General features: G+C 38.2%; 1 protein-coding gene across 3 annotated transcripts in view; it reads right to left on the bottom strand.

The window, feature by feature from the left end:
- Positions 1–20385, bottom strand: part of GRM5 (glutamate metabotropic receptor 5) — a gene marked incomplete at both ends in the record, with an annotated part of 230135 nt that overhangs the window by 118143 nt on the left and 91607 nt on the right. For all 3 annotated transcript variants that reach the window (XM_084226281.1, XM_084226279.1, XM_084226280.1), the window contains one exon: positions 10677–10926. In XM_084226281.1, the coding sequence (XP_084082407.1) occupies positions 10677–10926 (250 nt within the window). The remainder of the gene's footprint in view (positions 1–10676; positions 10927–20385) is intronic.

The following is a 20385-nucleotide window of genomic DNA, read 5'->3' as shown; positions in this document are numbered from 1 at the left end:
TTGCTTTTGGTATGCATTGGTAGAATTATATTGAAAATCATATCAGCCAATCATATTTCCAAATAGGCAGCATACAAGATTAATACTGATTTGTGCATATCAGCACTTCAAGACACGGAATGCTTAAAAACATACCAGTTAAAATGTATTAAATGACCGTGTATTATAACTATATTATTTCCCAGAACAGAGATGATTTACTCATTATAATTCAGTCTGTCATTACCTCCTTCAGTGTCACTATCCAATATGAATAAAGGTTGAACAGTATGACCCCTTAGCAAATATAAGTTTTATTAACTTTAGCTTCCTACTTAGTACACTGTTCATTTAATCAATTCTGTTATTACAGATTTCTAATATGAAAATTAACAACAAAGTTCATCTTGGGTATTGTGCCTTGAAATGGTACATGGCTTTTTTTATCTGGTCTTCTTGAAAGTAGTATATTCTTGCCATAATTTATAATGTCTTTTCAAGGAAGGAGTGGATGTAATTCCACCAGAATGAGGTTTAGTGAGTTCTGGTACTTCATTCACCTTGTCAGTTGCCTTCAGCCTTAATCTCTGGAGAGACAATGACTTCACTAAAAACTATCAATTCAGCCATAGTGAGGGGGAAATGTGCTGCTGTGTGTGCTTTGTCACTTTAATAGAGTGATAGAAAAATGAATTACACCACAAGTTTAGGAATCAGAAGTTTTGATTACTCGGGGTAATGCTCTTCCATAATCACTCACCAGTGTTAGTGGGATGGGTGCGCCTGTATAAATCTCTGCTGTATAGGTAATGTTTTTATGTTCAAATCTTCTAGGTGTTTCAAGTACAACTAAATCAACTCAAATGTGAAGCTGGAGAAAAAAATCTGCCTGCCTTTCCCAGTCCCACTGTCCTCTAATTGAAAAATGGAACACATGTGAAAGTACCTGCAAAGCTGGGACAATGAACAATTGCTGTCCAAGCGGTTGAACATTTCTTCCCCTTTGTCTGCCACACACTTTGCTGTGCCTCACCTACACAGAGGATCTCTGTGGCTAAGAAACTAAGACATGAACAGAATTGATGGCGGATTTGCCAAGAGAAGGGACAGTTCCTGGACTCCATGGTTTGGAACAGATTCTCTTTATCAGGACACAGTAACATGGAGCTACAAACCCCTGGGTCTCCCCCTTTCACAAGTACCTGCTCTGCATACAGCCATGTGTGTGTGGTTTGTGTGTGGGCAGTGAGTCACTAGTCCTGGGTGTAGACTCTGGGATGATGCAGATAAGTCAGAAAAAGAAAGAGTTAGAAAGAAGTCATGGAAAATATCATACCCACTTGCTTCAGAGAAAGACAGAAAGGAAATAGATCTTAAGTGCTAATCAGTACCTTACTGCAAAACTCTATTTGTCAAAGTGTTAATTTTAAAGAAGAAAAAATAATTTTTTTTTAAATAAAGACAATTTTAGGCTCTCTTAACTTCATTAATCAAAATTCTGTAGCTTTTCTAAAGATCAAAGAATCTCAAGCATAATGCTAATTTTCATTCCGTTCCAAGTGCCTTTAAATTTTTCTAGGAATATATACTGAAGCACATTTTTCATTTTAGCTTTAATGTTTTAAAAAGCTATATTTTAGCATGTAGCCTGCAGCAAATTGTGGAATAACAATGCTGGAGTTTAAGATCTTGATTTATTTTTACCTCTTGAATTTATGTTTTTGAGAAGAAAGCATCCAATCTTTTCTCAAGCTTGAATAAAAAATGTATTTATTGTTCCAAGGGTATTTTTGATTCCTTTTCTCAGAATTGGAAGAGTGTCTCATTCTCAAAATAGGCTTACATCAGAAAATTTTCTGACTGCTGCCTATCACTCTCAGAAGACATATTTGAAGAGAACAGTCTTAAGTCAGCCACCCATAGACGTCTTCCATTCTGAATTTTAATAAGCTGTGGGATAAAGTAGAGCTTCTAAGTCAAATATAAAATCAGAAGCTTACATTTCTTGACTGAGAACAGAGAGGCACCCACAGATAGGCACAGTTTCCCAGCAATGCCTCTGACTTACTTTCACACAGAACTGCAAGCACAGGTCTGTTGGCAATATGGAGTTATTTTTGAGATCGCTGCACTGTCTATTTTTCAACCGTGTAGGTCATCTCATGAATTTGTCATTTTGCAATGAAAATAAGCCTTATATAATTCTTCAGGATTGTTTGACATCTCTTTTTCTGTACTTTGCCTCGTGTCTCATTTCCGCTGGGATAATAGAGATCTCGTGCTGCTCCAAAGTGTAAAACCTGCTTTCTGTTCATACTCAAAGTTGTCAAAGCAGAGCAAGGGTAAGCATAAGTCTTTAAATATAGAACTTGCAGTCTTAGAAGCTGCTTCCTTTGTTCCCCTGGGTAGGACAAGGAATAAAGTGCTTAAAAGAATTGTAGGTTTGACGTTAGGAAGAGTATAAGGAGTAGTCAAGCTTGGGAAGTAGCAGATTGAGAGGGCTGTGTAATTTTTGGTTTTGAAATACTTTAAGCAGATCTATCCAAAGATGGATCTAGCACATTTTGGTAGAGGTGAATCAGTGCAGAAGTAAAAGACTTGAAGGAGCCACTGTCTTTTCCTACAGTGCTGAGGCACAATTCTATTCAAACATACTGACTAACAACGCTACCTTCCTTTGGCTGTTAATGCTAGTTGTAGGTGAGAAAGAGTAGACCTTTACTTACAGGAAGTAAATAATTCAGTTGGACACAGATGATTTGTCATGACCAGGTTAGAGGGAAGGGATGCCATCCAGAAGGAATCTGACAGATTTGAGAGCTAGACCCATGTGGAACTCATGAAGGTAAACAAGGCCAAATGCAAGGGGCAATCCCAAACACAAGTACAGGCTGTGCAAAGAATGGACTGACAGCAGCCCTGAGGAAAAGGACGTGGGGATGTTGCTGGAAGAGAAGCTCCACATGATACAGCAGTGTGAACTCCCAGCCCAGAAATTCATCTCATCATGGGGTGCATCAAAAGAAGTATGCATGAAGAAACATGTTGAGGGAAGTGATCCTCCCCCTCTGCTCTGCTCTCATGAGACCCTGGACTGCTGCTTCCAGCTCTGGGGTCCTAACATTGGAAGGCTGTGGCCCTGTTAGAGGGAGTCCTGAGGAGGGCCAGGAAGATAACCACAAGGGCTTCCCTCACAAAGGTGCCAAGAATTCTCCAGGAGAACTTTGCTCCATCCTGGCCTGGTGTCACTTTTTGCCATTCATTTGCTGCTGACCATTCCCAGAAACAACGCATTGGTTTGATGGACCTTTGATCTGACCTGGTAGAGTATTTTCTAATGCTACATTTTCAGATGTGTAGAAGGGGTGCTTACTTGCCAATATGCACACTTGGAAAGTCTTCATTGTTTGCTTGATTCCATGGTAGACATTCACCCCCATACCACCACCACCACCCACCCCAAGAAATAGATATCATTCCTGAAACAGCAAAATGAAGACATGCTTGCATATAGGTGTAGAGCTTACTCCCATCCCTGCTACTTGATCTACATTAGTGACTAAAATTGGAGAGCAGGTGCAATATTTATTAGAACCGGGCCAGATAGGTGCCAAAAAAAAAAAAAAAAGGATTTTAAAGGCATACAAGAAAGTTTAAAACGTCAGCCAGATTGTTTTGCTTTCAGTGTATATGTTTGATATGTTTGCTTCACTTGTCTCCCTAAAATCCTCCAGCATAGCTTGTGGGGTGTGAACCACAGAAAGGAAATTATGCTTGTTTGAATCATTGCACAAACAGCCTTGACCAACCACTTCTCTGCTTCCATCTGCAGCAGGACCCTGCTGCTATTGCTCACCCTGAGGGTCCCTGAGCCATGAGGCTGCCTCAAATGGAGACCAGAAAGCTCCTGCTCAAAACCAAGTTATTCTTTGCCCTCTAGTCTGCTTTATCTCTGAAGGCTCTGTTTGGATATAGGAGGGAAGACAACTTTTCACTTCCCTAATTTCTTTTACATCTCTAGAAAGCAAACCTTTGTTTTGTTGTTAAGTTCCTGGGGTTTTTGGGTAGCAATGAAGATTCTGACTTAATGTTGCTGATTACAGTGCATTTAATTACTAGATATACGATGATACCTTGGGCTACACGTTCATGCCTGAACAAGAGAACAGAGATAAATAATGAGTGGGCAGCAGACAGCTATCTTAGGGGAAACAGCTTTCAGGTGAGGCTGCACCAGACTACTGCCTACTTGGACTGAAGAAAAAGGATCAGGCTGGTTATACAGGCTGGGGTTGCACAATTTTTCTCTAAAAGTACTTTTTCACCTGCTTATTTTGGAGGAAAGATCTGCACATTTATACTGCATTTATCTTCCACAATTTTGTCACAGGTTAGACAGCAAGAAGTATTCTAGATAGAAGTATTTTGTCTGATTAATACTTCCCAGAAGTATCAGAAACAACCAAAAATTAATCTAGAGCACATTTCAGGTCTACAAAATTTCATATCCTAATTTATTTTACAAGTTGGACTTGTACAAAGTTGGACTTGTACAAAGACAGAAAAAGGCATGTTAACCCACAACACACAGCATACTTTCTGGAAGGAAATCCCTACATCCTTTACAGCGAGATCTTTCTTTATCCAACAAACGCTTTTTAAAAATCTCACGAAAGATTTCTTTTTAAACTCTTAAAAAGAACTCATTTCCCTCAGATCATCTATCTTGCTTTAATTTTCCTTCAGCTATAGTTGCCCTTTTTAGTTGCTAACCAGCTTTTCTTCATATATATTTCTGAGTTTCCTATCAGCTGAATTACTTTGGGGGCTTCCTGGAACTAATGCTTCTCCACATTTTATTCTCCCTCCTTATCCTCATTTCGACTACTTACCTTCTACTTAGCTCATTTGCTGCAATATCTCTTAGAATCAATAACAATTTCCTTCAATCCATCTCCTCAGGAGCTAAGCAGATATCTTATTAGGAGAGGTGATTTGTGACAGAGGATATCTGTGTTGTTCTGAGAAGAATGGGCACAGCTTCAGGGGTCCTTCTGCCCTCTTGCAGAGCCTCACTTGAATTGCTTGTGATCACGACACTGCTAGAAGTGGTGTCCTGCCCTTACCCATCTTCATCTGGACACGCTCTGCAGCCATGGCATGCTTCAGAGGCACGGCCCGAGGCATCCCGAGGCACAGACCTCACATATCACAGAACAGAGTGAATCCTGAAAATGCAGGAGCTGGTTTTCCATCTTTGCGAGGACATTGCAACGCATAGACATCAAGTCCTGACTACTTCAAAGAAGATGGAAACTCTGAGGGATGCCCTGCAGCTCTAGATTTCCCATTCATTTGCTGTAGATATTGCAGCCAAGTCACAGTTTTATATTATTTCTGTAAATCCTGGCGAAGTTAAGTATCTAAGAATCATGTAGAGATTAAATCAGACTGATAAATTTTGGCCATGATTCTTCATCTGGACGGCTGAAAATCAGAATCAGTCCTACAGCCAAATGACATATTTCCATCTCTGCTAATTTTTTTTATTTATTGTGCATAATTTTGTCTTTAAATACAACAGAAGAAACTGGATAATTTTAATTAACTCTTTTTTAAAATCAGATATGATATGAATACAGTAGTAAATCTGCATCACCATTTGCATATGTGAACATATAAAGCAAATGGAAGTCCCAGTAATTTCTTGAAGATGAATACTGCTTGTGGAATGTCATTTGGAAGCTGGAGACATTGAGCAAGTAATTTTTATCATTATATACATTTACCTTCCCTTTAGAATCATATTATTATTAAGGTTGAAAAAGACCTTAAGGATTATCAAGGCAAACTGTTCACCTCTAAACCATATTCCCAGGTGCCGCATGCACTTTGAACGCTTCCAAGGATTGTAATTTCACCCCTTCCCTGGGCAGGGAATTGTTTCAATGCCTGACCACTCCAATACCCTTGCCCTTTCCCTTCTCTTCTCCTTTGGGTAGGAATAGTCTGACTGTCTTGCACTTGGAATCACAAATCCTTTGCAAAATTTCTTTCTTTTGATTTTTAGGTTTTTACAATAACTATTTTCTAATAATAAACAAATCAAACAGGGGAAGTTCTCTTGTCTAGAGGTAAAAGACAAATAGTGACTGCATATGTGAATCTTGATTTTCTTCTAACCCAAAACAGATTATTTATGTCCCAGCTGCTTCTTGGAAATAATCCCTTGGCAAATGCTGTCACCAACTCTATGTAGAGTCCCATCTTGAAAGTGTTAATTGATATAAGATAAAACAATTTCAGCAAGCAAAAAAAGAATATAATTATTTAGTGCTGTGGTAGTGTTTTCTGAATCCATTTCATTAGGACAGTAATAGTCAATATTTGTAATCTCTGTTGCAACTAATAGTTTCTAATTTATTATGAAAATCATGTGACTTAGCACTAAGGTACTTAGTCATTCTGAGACAAGTTTTGAAATTCCTGCAGATGAAAGGCATCAAATGAAATTATTATTGTAGAGAAATATCACAGACACTTTGTCCAAAGACCAGAAACTAGGCATTCAGAGGAGCAGGATTAAGGTGGGCATACACAAGACAAAAGAAAATTTAAGCTGTTGGGTCTGAATATTACATAAGGAAATATTACACGAGGAAAAGCTGGAAATCATGTGCAACCAAACTGGGATTTTTTACACAATTAATATTCCATGCTTCCTTCTGAAATCTGTTTCAAAGTTACTCTGCTATGTGAATGTATTATTTATTCTCAAATGAATTTACATGTAAGGATACCTCCTGTCATATGACCTGTGGGTGACAGAAGCAGTGAAGACAAACAGGTGAAGCCTGATGTCCACATCTCAATTAAGCTGAGTAACGGTTAACTTAACATTTTCTTCATATTTAAAAGTCAGCACACTCACCTTTTCATTTGTGTTTAAGTCCAATTCTTCAAGATGCATGAGGCAAATATTTGCCAAGCACTTAAAATGTTTTCCATGAATCAAAAAGCTCTGGAATGTTACAATCACTAATGACATGCCACCTTGCATATCTGTCACAAGCAGGCAATGCAATTTCAGAAACGGCATAGTAGGTCAAGAGTGGAGAGTTTATTGAAAGGTATCTTTTTCCTCCCCTTGGAGCTGTAAAGGGAATTTATGTGATATGTATTCCTCTTGGCCAATCCATTTTCTGTTTATCTGAGCATAAAACAGATGCAGTGAGAAATCCATAACTTAAAAAAAATCCCAATACTTTTTTAAGGCTTTGGATTGAAAATATTAGGGGTGGATCCAAATTAAAAATAGAACATAAAGGAAAGCAAAGAGGAAGTGGAAATGTTGATTCATTTATGATTTCCCATAAATCTACTGAGTGGCTTTGTGATTTTAGTTCTTTCTGTGTGTTTGTAAAAGAAACAAAATAATTTGTCACTTAACAAAACAACAGGGAAGAATTTTTGGGGGAACAAAATGGTATTCATCAGTAGATGTAGATTTTCTTGTAAGCCCATGGCATTCCAGTGAACGGCACTCTAACTACACTTGGAATGCCCTTTTATAACCTTCTCACTTGAATGGGTAGCCCAGAGCAACTCCTGGATCAGACAAGCAATAAAAGTATAAACCTTATCCTAGTCCATTTTCCTCCATAGAATTGCAAGAAAAGTTAATTTCATGAGCCTTCTTTAATTTCAGATGTAGCTCTTTCCCCTTAGAGCGCTCTGAACCATCTGCTCTTCTCAAAATCTTGCCTACTGCCTTTTTCCCCTACAAACGATGCACAAAAAGGTCCCCAATACAATCTGCTTGTATGAGATCTGGGTTTGTACTGGCGTCACATCCATCCCAGGTCAGTGCCTTACATTGTTCTCTACAGAACCAGCCGACAACCCCAGCTTCTGACCAACAGGTAAATATTCACAGACAACAGAGCCGAAGAGTCAAAAACCAAGAGAGCACACAATACATCAAGGTCCTGGAAAACAGATCTTTAAATCCCTACAGGAACTCAGATTATCACTGGACAATAATATCATTGTTTTACATCCCATCTATGTCAAGAAATTCTTTCAAGTTCTCTGTTTTTTCTGTTGCTTTTTTCTTTTGCTCTGCCTCAAAACCTAGAGATTAGCCCATGGTGAAAGGAGAATATTTTGGTAAGAATGAACATCTTTGTGGAACATTGTTACTCCACAACTTCCCACACCCTACACATGATTCTTGCTGCATGGCAGAAACACAAAACACTGCTCTACAGACTAAGGGTGACTCAAAGCCTAACAGAAGTCCTCAGCTGGCAAAATAAGTTAGCTTTTGTTTGTTTATTCTTTTGGTTTATTTTCCCCTGGCTTATAGCAGATTTTGATATCAAATTGGAAACAATCTGTTGAAAAATACTGGATGCTCGAAGATCCTTGAGATCTCTGAAGTGCAGAGCCAAATGTAGAGAGACTACATCTCTCCAACCATCCTTGTCTGATGTAGCAGTTACTGGCTGGGGCATATTAACCTATGTCTGAGTAGCCACTTCTCAGCTATTACCTTAGAGTCTCTGCTAATCAATTTAAAGGATAGAAAAAAATCCCTACATTTTCCTTTTTCTTTTTTTTTGTAAACACCTCCAGTTCATGCTGCATTTTTCACAACTAAACTGTGTAGTGCTGCCACAGGCATGGATACACACCAAATGGTCAGGTACAATTAAGGATTTTTGTTTCAATTGGAAAGACTTTACTGTTTAGGTTTCTAAGAGAAGCTATCACTTTCAATTTACTCAATAAAAGTCATATACCCAATAACAACTTTCTTGTAATTACTCCTGACAATTTCCACTGCAGCTAGAAACAGGTATTTTTCACAAAGAAACAACACAAAACGGACAAAACGAACAAAATCTTGAAGCAAAGCCTCAAAGCCTGTTCTCTTTAAACCTTGCTTCTTTTTAAAGAGATAATCTGAATTGCTCTAGTCTTATTCACAGTCATCAATTCCTGAAGTCCTTATTCATAAAGGCATCTCAGAGGGCTAAATTTAGCACTGTTGTACATAAATCCCATAACAAAATTATGTACAGTTTGGAATCTGGAGTAGTTAGGGGCCAACATATTTTTTAAAACAATGCTTATGTGCTTCTAAATTTGAGTACTGCTGCAGATAGTTGACAATTTCTTGTATTTAGGACAGAAGAATATAGCAAACATCCTATGGCACCAGATTCAGCTAGAGATAGTGAAGGTGGCATTTGCTCCAATCTGCTCTAAACAACTGATGAGTGGGCTTTTCCACCAAAGGTAGTTATCAAGAGAGTCTTTGTACAAGCCCTTTTCTAGAATACAATTTCTCTGAGCTACTTGAAATATTCACATTACAAACAAGGGACCTAAGAAGGTCCTATTTTGCTTAATTAACTGTAGAGTAAATTCTGATGGCTACATGGAAGTGTCTAAATTGTAGACATCTATAAATGTTAATGCAAATTTCACCTTGAGGATTGTGGTCCTTTTGGGTGTCTGTCCAGAAAAGGACCAAGAAAGTCCATGGAAGTCTCTACAGATAAAACGTATTTGAAAAGAAGGATGGAGACAGTTGCCATGTATCAGAGAAAGAATGAAAAAAATTCCCATATGAAAATGCCAAACTGTAGGCTGATGTCAAAGACTAAGGGCAGAGACAAGAGCCACAGTTGTTGCCTGTTTGCTTTTCCCCTTTGCCCAAGGGGCAGGGGCAGCTGTGTGCAACAGGGCAGGCTATGAACAGAGGCTGGTGTCCTACCAGTTGGACAGACAGTCTCCCAGCTGCCAAGGCAGTCCTTGAAAGTTTCCTTGGAGGTCTTAACATGACTTCTGGTGTCACTAACATAATTTTACTTGTATTCCTGTAGGGTTCATGCTTGGGACAACAACAGGTCATCCTTCTAATAATGCACTAAAAAGGCGCTGAGTTACATTAGTTGACTCCCAGTACACTCCATTTTGTTTTCAATACATCCTTTTTCCTGTCTTGTTTAGGATCCACTTGTTGAATAAGGGGAAAATGTAAAGATCCTTTTAGGTTCACATCAATAACTTACTTCTCTGCTTACGAGCCAGGATCTTTTCCTTCTGGATGAACACACATTAAGTGACTTTTCCTTTCTTCCTGTGGCAGTTAGGAAAGGAAACAGTGATTTCATTCAGCTAAGAGAAAGGATTACCTATATGTTGCCCTTAGGACACTATGCACATCAACACTGAATCAGGAAGAAAAGGTGATAGTTTACAAACTTTGTTTTGGGAAGTTCTGTTTCAGGTACACCCAGAGGCTGCATCAGCAATCCTTAACAGGGAGTTACTGGAATGCACAGCCTCAGGTGGGAAATGTACACAATGCATTTTATACTGCAGTGAAAAAAATGGGTGATACAGATCAAAGACTTTTGTGCCAGCTTTCCCTTACACATTGCTGCTAGAAGTGGCCAAGCAGACTTGTGTTTGCCTGGCACGTCATGAGGATGGTGCACGTCTTTGTGGAGTTTGTACTGCTATGACAGAGCTGGCATTACTTCCTATCTTTTAGATATGAACAGGTATAGGAGAGGCCATGAGTCTGTGATGTATGTTCTTCTTGTCCAGAAAACAGGATAGTTTTCTTTTTTTTTTGCACTACTGACTAAAACAGCAGGCAGTAACTGCACAGTATTACTCACCTGCCTAGCAGCAAAAACTCTCCAGCGAGTCCCAGGCGCCTCATGGCCATCAGGAGGCCTCTGACAGTCATGCCTTCGCAGAAGCAGGCGACCACTCTTGCCTTGGGCAGGTGGCTCCGAAGCTTTCGCAGCAGCTTGTCAAAGCTCTGCTCGCCAGCATTGCTGTAGATCTTGTAGGAGTGCGCAATGCAGATCCCTTCCTTGGCTGCCATGTCTTTGAAAGCTTCCATTCCACTTTCACCATAGTTTCCTAAATGCAAACAGAAATACAAATGCACTTATTAAAATCTGCAGCAGCTTTACTTCCTTGGGAAACATCAGATATTTTAAATGTATTACATATCTGCAGAGAGATCACTGTACCAGTCTCAACAATATCACTTCCATGTTTTAATTAATCAATTTTTCAAGACAAGGTCAAACTTTCCTGGAAAATTCACTGCCCTCCAAGAGACTGCATCTCTGCTTAAACTAAAGGTTGTGTGAGGATCTGGTCCACAATGTGTACAACAGTGTAGGTACAAATGGCAATTGCTTCTGATTCTCTCAAACTGACTAAATGTGACCAAATGCTCCTTGATTTTCTTCAGTAAATTAAAAAAAAGTTGAGAATTAATTTTTGGGTGTATATATTTTTAACATATGCAAAAAAAAAAAGCTCACAACATCACCTAATTCATAATGCAATCTGCAAAGAAATTTTTTATTTTAGTTAGAGTGAAAAGTAAAATTTGTTTTGTTGAAGCAAAAACTTCTACTGAAGAATGAATGATAAAACTGAGGATTAGCATTACAGGCTTCACCAGAGCACAGATGAATTCAATGTGCTTTAATATTTTTCTGGGTTTTTTTCCTGTTTGCTTGTTCTGAATTAAATTTCTACCAGTGGGAAAAACTTCATATTTTCTTTCAATACCTTCTTCCTCTATGGGGACAAACTGGCAATAGATATTAACAGACAGATAGATACCTTTTTTCCTTTATTCTGTCTTAGCACAGACACTTTCTTCACTGCCAGGCCTACATAAAAGTCACAGTGCTTAAACAGTGGATGTACTGATATCACTGACAGTCATCCTGACCAGGATTGTGTGTCTGCTTCCCTGCGCTCCTCCATCTGGCTGTTGAAATCTGTTTCATGTCTCATTTAAATAAGAAGGCCTCTGAGGCAGGAAACCTTTCTCAAAAGTAATGTCTTAAACCCTCAGTAATATTCCACAGATATACAACCAGTTAATTAATTAATAAGACTGTAGTGTCAAGTGATGATGTTGCAAGAACTACTGATCCTTCACAAATTTGTCAGCTTGCAAATGGAAAATCTATAAGAAAAAAAATCTCTCTCTTACCAGCAGAAATTCAAGTACACAGGAGCACTCACAGTCAAAATGCATGCAAAGCAGCAAGGATCAGACATGGATTTTGACTGTCTGTTGTTTTTTTTACTTTGGACATTGGAGCCATCAAGAATTCATCTTGCCCACCTGGGGAGTCATCCCTATCACTCTGGGGCTACAGCTCAGAGGCTTTGTTACACTCAGGGCTGAATATGAATGTAAAAATAGTGCTCAGTTTTAGGATGTTACCATCCAAATAGTCAAAAGAGGCAAAGAACAAGAAGACAGGAAGTAACAATTTCTTCCTTTCACACCAGCAATGAATCACTGAGACCCTGAGACCACTAAATTTCCAAATTGCACCCAACCAGAATGGCAACCTGAATGGAGGTCTTTCTACCTGAAGGATCTTTCGTTTTCGTCCTTGCTGTGATTAGGCCTAATGGAAACCACATTATCATGCAAATCATGCCCGGACAAAATGTCATTTAAACTCAGTTGTTGCAGTGCTTCCTGAGAGTAGTAAATCAGGAGTCCAGTGCTTACCCCTGTGTCATGCCCTCAGGGCAAACTGTGTTTCCTGTGGTACATGAGCATCAAGTGATTCCCATGGGATGCTGAAACAGTTCATCTAGAGGTCAAAACCATGGTGTCTCATGAAATATGTATTATAGTTGCCAAAGCCAGCCTGAAGGAAATATTGGGGTCAGTCATATTTAACTCCCAGCAGACCCAGAGGTCTTCAAAAATAAAATTAAGCCATCTGACAGGAAATAAACTACTTTGTCTAAAATTACTTTCATTTAGGTCATTCTGGATCAACATTAAATATTCTATTTCACTTTTTCTAACAGAAGAAGAAAAGAACAAGGAAGCATTGTCAATCTTTGCCATAGGAGATGCAAGTTTGAGGAAAAACTATATATCTCAATATGCTGGTTTTGGCTGTGGTAGAGTTAATTTTCTCCATAGTAGTTAGTATAGTGCTATGTTTTGGATTTGTGCTGAACACAGGGTTGATAATATAGAAATGGTGTGTTGCTGAGCAGGGCTCACACAGAGACAAGGCCTTTTCTACTTTTCATGCTCTCATGCTGGTGAGGAAGTTGGGGGTACCTGGGAGGCTGGGAGGAGACACAGATGGGACAGGTGACCCCAGCTGATCAAAGGGATATTCCAGACCATGCGGCATCATGCTCAGTACATAAAGTTTGGGGAAGAAGGAGAAAGAGAGGGATGTTTGGAATGACGGAGTTTGTCTTCTCAAATCACCATGACATGTGATGTGGCCCATATTTCCTGGAGACCGCTGAACACCTCACGGGGAGCATGAGGTTTAATTCCCTGTTTGCTTCGTTTGTGCGCGCAGCTTCTCTTTACCTATTTAACTGTCTTTATCTTAAACCACATGCTCCTTACCCCTTACCTTTCTGATTCTCTCCCCAGTTCTGCTGGTAGGAGAGTGAGTGAGAGGCTGCCTGATGCTTCATTGCTGGTTGGGGTTAAATTGTGACACCCAAAGACATTGAAATTCTGAAGATCTCATTCTCTGTCAAAAAACTCAATGGAAAATTCCCAGCCAAGTCTAGTTTACTTACAGAACTGCGTATCTTTTATGTTGCAAATACTGCAGTATTTGCTTAGAAGTGTTATAAGGCTTTAAAACTTTTCTGTTTGAATTCTGTTATCCTCAGGCTTGGTATAAAGTTGACAATAGGTTTAATTACAGTACTGAAAAATAGCAGGTCTTTTAGAGAGCACAAAGTGCATTAACTCCTTTCCAATCCAATAAAATCTGCTCGAGCACAAACACCATGGTTTCATCAAGCATCGAGACAAGGAGACTTTATGAAACCATACAAAAAGTTATGTGTCACCCAAAATCAGAGGAAACATGTTAAATTACCAGGAGTACTTAGGAAAATGTTATGTTTTTAACATTTGGAAGAAAATACATCCTGGCAGTCCAAATCTGAGAGTCATTGAGGTCTCCAGCTGGGAAAACTACAGCTCCATGGCATGAGCTCAAGGGAGATTTGATAAAAACAGAAAGCAGCTTTGCTTCAAGACACTCATACAAATACCCCAGTGGTGGTCTTGCCTTGCTGATTAAACTCTATGCAATTAACTGTTCATAGTGAATTATCCTGTTGTGCAAGTGTTTTGATGAGGTATGTATATCTTGTATGAGCTATGCTGTGGGGATAATGAACATTCCTTGATGGAAAAAGAAAATCTTTTCTGTTAAATTTTTTTGCACCATATATTAGCAAAAATTTCATCTGGGCTCTCTTTCTGAATAAAACATGTATGTGCATAAACATATACATTTAGCATTGAAGAAATGAGAGTGGAAAAGAAGGTAAGGTACATTCTGTCATTTCCTTGAGGATGTAAGGTTCACAGTGGAAGAGAATCTCCATGCTTTCTGCATGGAGCTGGTCTCCTCAAGGACATTATTCTTCGGTATACCTATAGCAGTACTACCAAAACTGCCACAGCAGGAGCAAGTCTCCACCATTGGGGCAGTTCCCACCGTTCAGCCAAGCCTATAACACAAGAAAAAGGGTATAGGGGCTTCAGGATTTACACAAATGAATGGACAATGGTGATGTCTTATGCAGCTTGTAGTTTCACTTCCAAGTTAAAATTAATTCAGAACTCCTTAGCTGGAAGCAAACTAAGATTTTTTGGTGAGTCCTATATGATGAAAGTTGCCTACATCCTGGGAATTTATCCTTATATCTATTTTGTTTTCACTTTTAAATTTAAAGAAAATTCTGAAAGAAATGTTCAACAGAAGGGAGAGATTGGTTTACTCTTGCTTGCTTAATTCCTGTTCATCAGAAAAGGCTCCACAAACTGTCATGGATATATTTTCTGAAAAATACGTTTGCTAGAATTTTTCTCCTGAGAAGCTGAGAGGCCTCAGAAACTAAATATAAGCAATAGCTATCTGATGGCTGTGGAATGTGGTCTGGAGATGGTTTACCAACAGGTGCATCTTTGATTGGTCACATGTGGTTGTTTTTAATTAATGACAGATCACAGGTCCAGCTGCGTCAGGACTCTGAGCAGTCACAAGATTTTATTATCATTCTTTTCCTTTCTAGCTTTCTGATGAAATCCCTTTTTTCTATTCTTTTAGTATAGTTTTAGTATACAATTTTCTTTTAATATTATATATACCATAAAATATCAAATCAGCCTTCTGAAACATGGAGTGAAGATTCTCGTCCCTCACCTCCTCCTTGGGACCCCTTCAAACACCATCACAACAAACAACGCTAGCTGGAGCTCAAGTACAGGCAATTTAAATTCACCTCCTCTTGCCCCACCAAACTCCATCTCCATTTCAATATTTGGAAACTGGCACCTTTATACTGCTACTGGTTCTGTTGGAGGATGTATCACAGTTTTTTAGTTGATATTCCTGTCCTCTTGAAACTTTGTCTGGGGTGTTGTAATCAGAGCTAGATGGCTTTTGTAAGTGTGTCCTCTTGGCAACAAGTGGTAGCTGGGTTCTTTTAAAATACTGGCCTGGATCCTGCATGTTGCCTACCTGAGCACCTGGCCCTAAGCCCAGTCAAAAGCTACTCCCATATGTCTCTTCATGTTTTTTAAAAAAAACCCAATTACGTCATCGTGCGAAAGACTTGTCCCTGCTGCAGAGTTGGAATTTTGTTCAAAACTCAAGCATATGTGTCCCCACCTACAGTCTAACTATAACAATCTGTTGGTTCCACTTCCCATGAATCAGTACTAGAAACTATTAAGAAGCTTAAAAAGAACAGATTGTGCTTTTTTTCCAGATGATGCTTAATATAGTACAGCACATAATAATACTTCAATCTGATAGAAAAGGGTCAGGCAAACTGCAGGCGTCTCTTGCTTCCCCTCCTGCCCAGCAACTGAGCCAATTAAACTACTTAACCATAAACCATTAAGATCTTATGTGCATTACAAAGCAAAACAACAATGTTTTAATTCTTAAAATATTTAGCAAAATGTATTGACATCTGCCCTATCAGATTAAATGTTATCAATAGGAGGTGAAAAGTCTCTACTGTCAAATGGAAGAACAAACTCTGTTTTCTCCTGCTCAGGAATTTTTGGGATGTCATGTATGCCTTTTTGCATAAAAGAGCTTTTTCTATCCATAGTTGTACATGCAAATTGTTATAAGCCAGTTCTTTTGTTTAAGATATTTTCATTGATCATAAATGAGCATCAGCCTTTAGGAGAGTTTTAAGATGTAGGATTGTTTCTGGCAGGTCCCAGTGAAAATTCACAAAGCAAAAGAAGAGGAGCCTTGAGTGAAGCAAAAGAAGAGGAGCCTTGAGTGAAACAGAAGAAATGCATTATGTCATTCATTAGGGTGGTAATAATCCTACCTGTCACAAAGCATATTTATTTAAGCAGAAATACTCTCATTATTTTTCTAGACAAGGAAGCGCAAACCAGAATAATATTCTATGTTGTGTCTGAGCCACAGAAAAGTCAAGACAGGTTAGAATTTGCAGTACATGTTTTGCAAGATATAAAGGGAATACAGAGCTTCATTTTCCTCTAGTTTCCATTTACACTGAAAGGATGAACTTTGCAAGAAATGTAAAAAAAAAGAAGGTATAGCTTTGGTATAATTTTGAAAATGCATGTGGGAGTAATACCATATATTTATGAAAGGCAACATGTTGGTTGATTAGCATGATGATCTTCCCAAAAGTTGAAGATATGGGTGTGTTTCCCAAATGGAAGTGTTAGATGTCTCCTTGGCCGTTAAAATTCAAATTAATCATGGAAAAACACCAGTAGTACCTGCTACTACCTGCTAGGTATTTTCTACATTTTGCTCTTTTGACTACGGGTCTTTTAAAGTACCTGACTATCAAGAATAGGAGCATAAACCAAGTCTTTTGAGCAGCTGGAGCAACCACATGCCACTCATACAATATGATCAAAATCACAGCCTTCTGTGTAGTTATGTCTGCAAATAGAACATGACAATAGAGTGTTACTTTATTCTAAAGGGTACAAACCAAATGAAATCAAAACACATATGCCTGAAATTCTGGAGTTGTCTATGTGTGTTTAAAAAAATAGAAAACCCAACTTCTTTTCATCTGATCTAAGTACTTAAATGATTTTTAGATGGGATTTCAGTTTCTCTATTAAATATATATGTGTAAAACAATAAAAATAAACTTAAAAGTTCATTTTTAAATCAACCCATTTAAAACAACTTAAATGAGAATAGTTCCTCCAAATATATTCCACTTAAATATTTCCATTATTTCCTTTTTCCATAATAAACACTTGGAGACTGGGCTGTTCCACTTCAATCATCTTGAGTGTTATACAGCAACTTCAAGACCTTTGGGCTCTTTCCTCATAAAATATTAAACATGAAAATCTGAATTTAATGGAAAAAAGGGATAAATATGTACACACTTTTGTATGGACAGGTTTCTCCCAAGAAATGACCTCTCTATTGAAGCAGACAGGGAATGTTGACTGTGATTGGAGAAATCTTCTCTCTGCCCTGCTCAGCAGAGGATCATCACAGGGCAAAAATTTCCATAAGGAATTAAATTAGGAGTTTACTTACTCCATCTTTGAAATTGCTATACTTGCCTTCTGTAAGCACAGACAGTCTCAAAGTGATTAAAAGGACAAAATCTAACATCTGAGGCCTCATAGGAGCCATCACAACTGGTGGCTGCAGTTGGGACTCTGCCCTTAGCTGTCCATATGATAGTGGAGAACCATTTACATCTTTTCTTGGGTGTTAATCTTATCTGTCCAAACTGAAAGCTCTTCAAACAGCATTATCTATTACCAAGTACTCACAAAACTGAGACCCAAAAGGGTTGCCTATGTCCCTACATATGTTGCCTACTACAATTCAAGGTGTGTCAATACAAAGAAACATTAGTTACCATGATACCATGCTTGCTATAAGCCTAATTTACATCTCTGTGAAAAGTTTTGAGGTTTTTAGTTTTCTACATTTGAAGACATTAAATGTTTTCATAATCACAAAAGTGTTAGCTAAACAAAGCCCTCCCCACCACTTCTAATCTTCTTAAAATTCAACCCAGTGAAATAATGTGTGGAAATTATAATATTTAATTTAGATATTGACCAATTTATCATGTAATGTGAGACTCATATTTCTTTCTGCAATGTAAAATAAATTTAAACATGTATTTTGAATCAGGAAACTATTTTTATTTCTAAAGTAATTAGCTAAAATATTTGAACATTTAAAAACAAATTTAATGTGTTTAATTAGGAAAATAATTAACTATTTACTATAAGGTTAAGTTTCAGCTGCTAGGTATTTTCTGACTAGAAATTCTCATCCAAACGCATTTAGACCAGCTCTATTCATAAGGTATTTATCTAACTAACCAACTTCTAAATTATTTTAGAACATATAATATACTCCAAACATAACTGTGCTTAATTAATTTTAAGAAATCTGTTTATTATCTCCTCATCTGAGATCTCATAGGTATCAGTTTGATATCAAAGTCTCTTCTCGCTCATCTTCTCTGAGCTATTTTGAAATAATAAATTAATTTCTCAAGATAATGATGACCTAGTTTCACAGTTTAATGCACCCCACTTTTATGTATTTTTAAATTATCACCTCATAACTTTAAAAGAGAAACTCATTTAAACATTGCTATTACAGGAGCAAAGGGAACAGTGTGGGAGCAGCCTTTTCTGTATGCTTCCTTTGATCCCTCCAGCTGACTGGAATGTCTGCAGCTTTGTGGCTCTTGTCCACTGAGCAATGTTTGAAGTCCTACATGATGCTAATGTCTACTAGGGGATTTAAAGTCTGACAGCTCTTGCAGAAACATGCTGATGCCTCTGACTGCTCTCCCTGTTTTCAGACTGGAGAGATTAAGATTCATCTGTACTTTGTGTTTGGGAAATAGCTCTTTCTATCTACCTGGGTCTAAGACATTTCCATTAATAAAAAACAGTTTGAGAATACCTGAGACTGACAGTATTGGACTGGAGGCTGTTTCTTCCAGGACACAAAAGCTAAGACAGAGAGGGCTTTGCAGTGGGAACTCTTTGGTCTGTGATTTTGTATCCTTCATTGTGGGTGTAGTGAATGCCCAAGGAATTGGGGTTTATTCACTGGCATTTGGACCTAGTCCCCATTGTAATTTAGGCTATCAATTATTATATTTCTCAAAAGAGTTGGTCCATTCTACAAATCAACGACTTTACACTTCTGTAAATTCACAAGCTAGAACATAACATCATGTAATATTAATTCTTTACTCTGCTATGGTTTGCATCTGGTCTTTTTTTGAAGTACACGTGATGTCTTATTCTGCTGATGCAGTAAGTGAGCAATACCAGAAGCCATCCAGCAAAAGAAAGCATAATTCAGAGATTATTAGATTTTGAAGGCCTTCAATTAATCTTGAGTTTTCTGCTAAGTGCTTTTCTCTCTGCCCTCTGTCCTCATATGTGAAATGAAGGTAAAAATGTTTCCCTGATGGTCATGGTGCAAGAAAAAGCATATTATGAAAAACTCAGACAACTGTAGCAAAAGACCACCATCTACATTGGTCAGACTGAAGGAAACATGACAGTTTTGCCTCACAAAAACCCATTTTTGCCTTGTTGCAATAGCAATCACATCACAGGTATTGTAGTAACAATCACTGTTTGTCTAACATTCATTTAAAAAAAAAAAAGCCGAAAATTTCCCAACAGTAGCTGAAGTTGATGGCAAGGCTACTGCTAAGAATACACCTTATTTTCACTCTAAATGATTATGCACATTCGTATTCAGAACCTTAATTTGGGACAAGAGTGAGTTTTGTGACTTTCTCAGAATAAACTTGGAGAAGAGAGAGGAATCCGTGAAAGTTTAGTATGGTAATTGGAAGGCATGTCTATTGACTGTATTTCCTGGGAGTGCTTGTCAGAGTTTGAAGAGGGCAATATGAAGTTTCTTGAAGTATATTTCTTAGAGTTTACTGTGAAGAATAATGAGAAGACCAATACTGTGGGACCAGCTACTTTCTTGCAGATGTTCTCATTTCAGGAACATGTTGCATAATTGCTGCCCCTTGGTCAATAACAAAGATTGAATTCTTACAAGAATGTTTGAAAAATGTATTTGAGCTTGGTGGGGTAAAGGTGGTTTTTGAAATGTACCTTCACATGATATCACTAGGACACTGTGATCCTCAGCTTTGGGATGCAGAAGCTGAAGGCAGAAAAAATAGAACAGGGTTGAAGGCAAGAATATGATCTTCTTCACTGTGTGGGTGACCGAGCACTGGAACAGATTGCCCAGAGAGGGTGTGGAGTCTCCCTCACTGTAGATATTCAAG

This window comes from Fringilla coelebs (genome assembly GCF_963513975.1).
Source record: "Fringilla coelebs genome assembly, chromosome: 2".
NCBI classification, from domain to species: Eukaryota; Metazoa; Chordata; class Aves; order Passeriformes; family Fringillidae; genus Fringilla; species Fringilla coelebs.
Note: the sequence above shows the minus strand (reverse complement) of the source record. Positions and strands in the feature narration are given on the sequence as shown.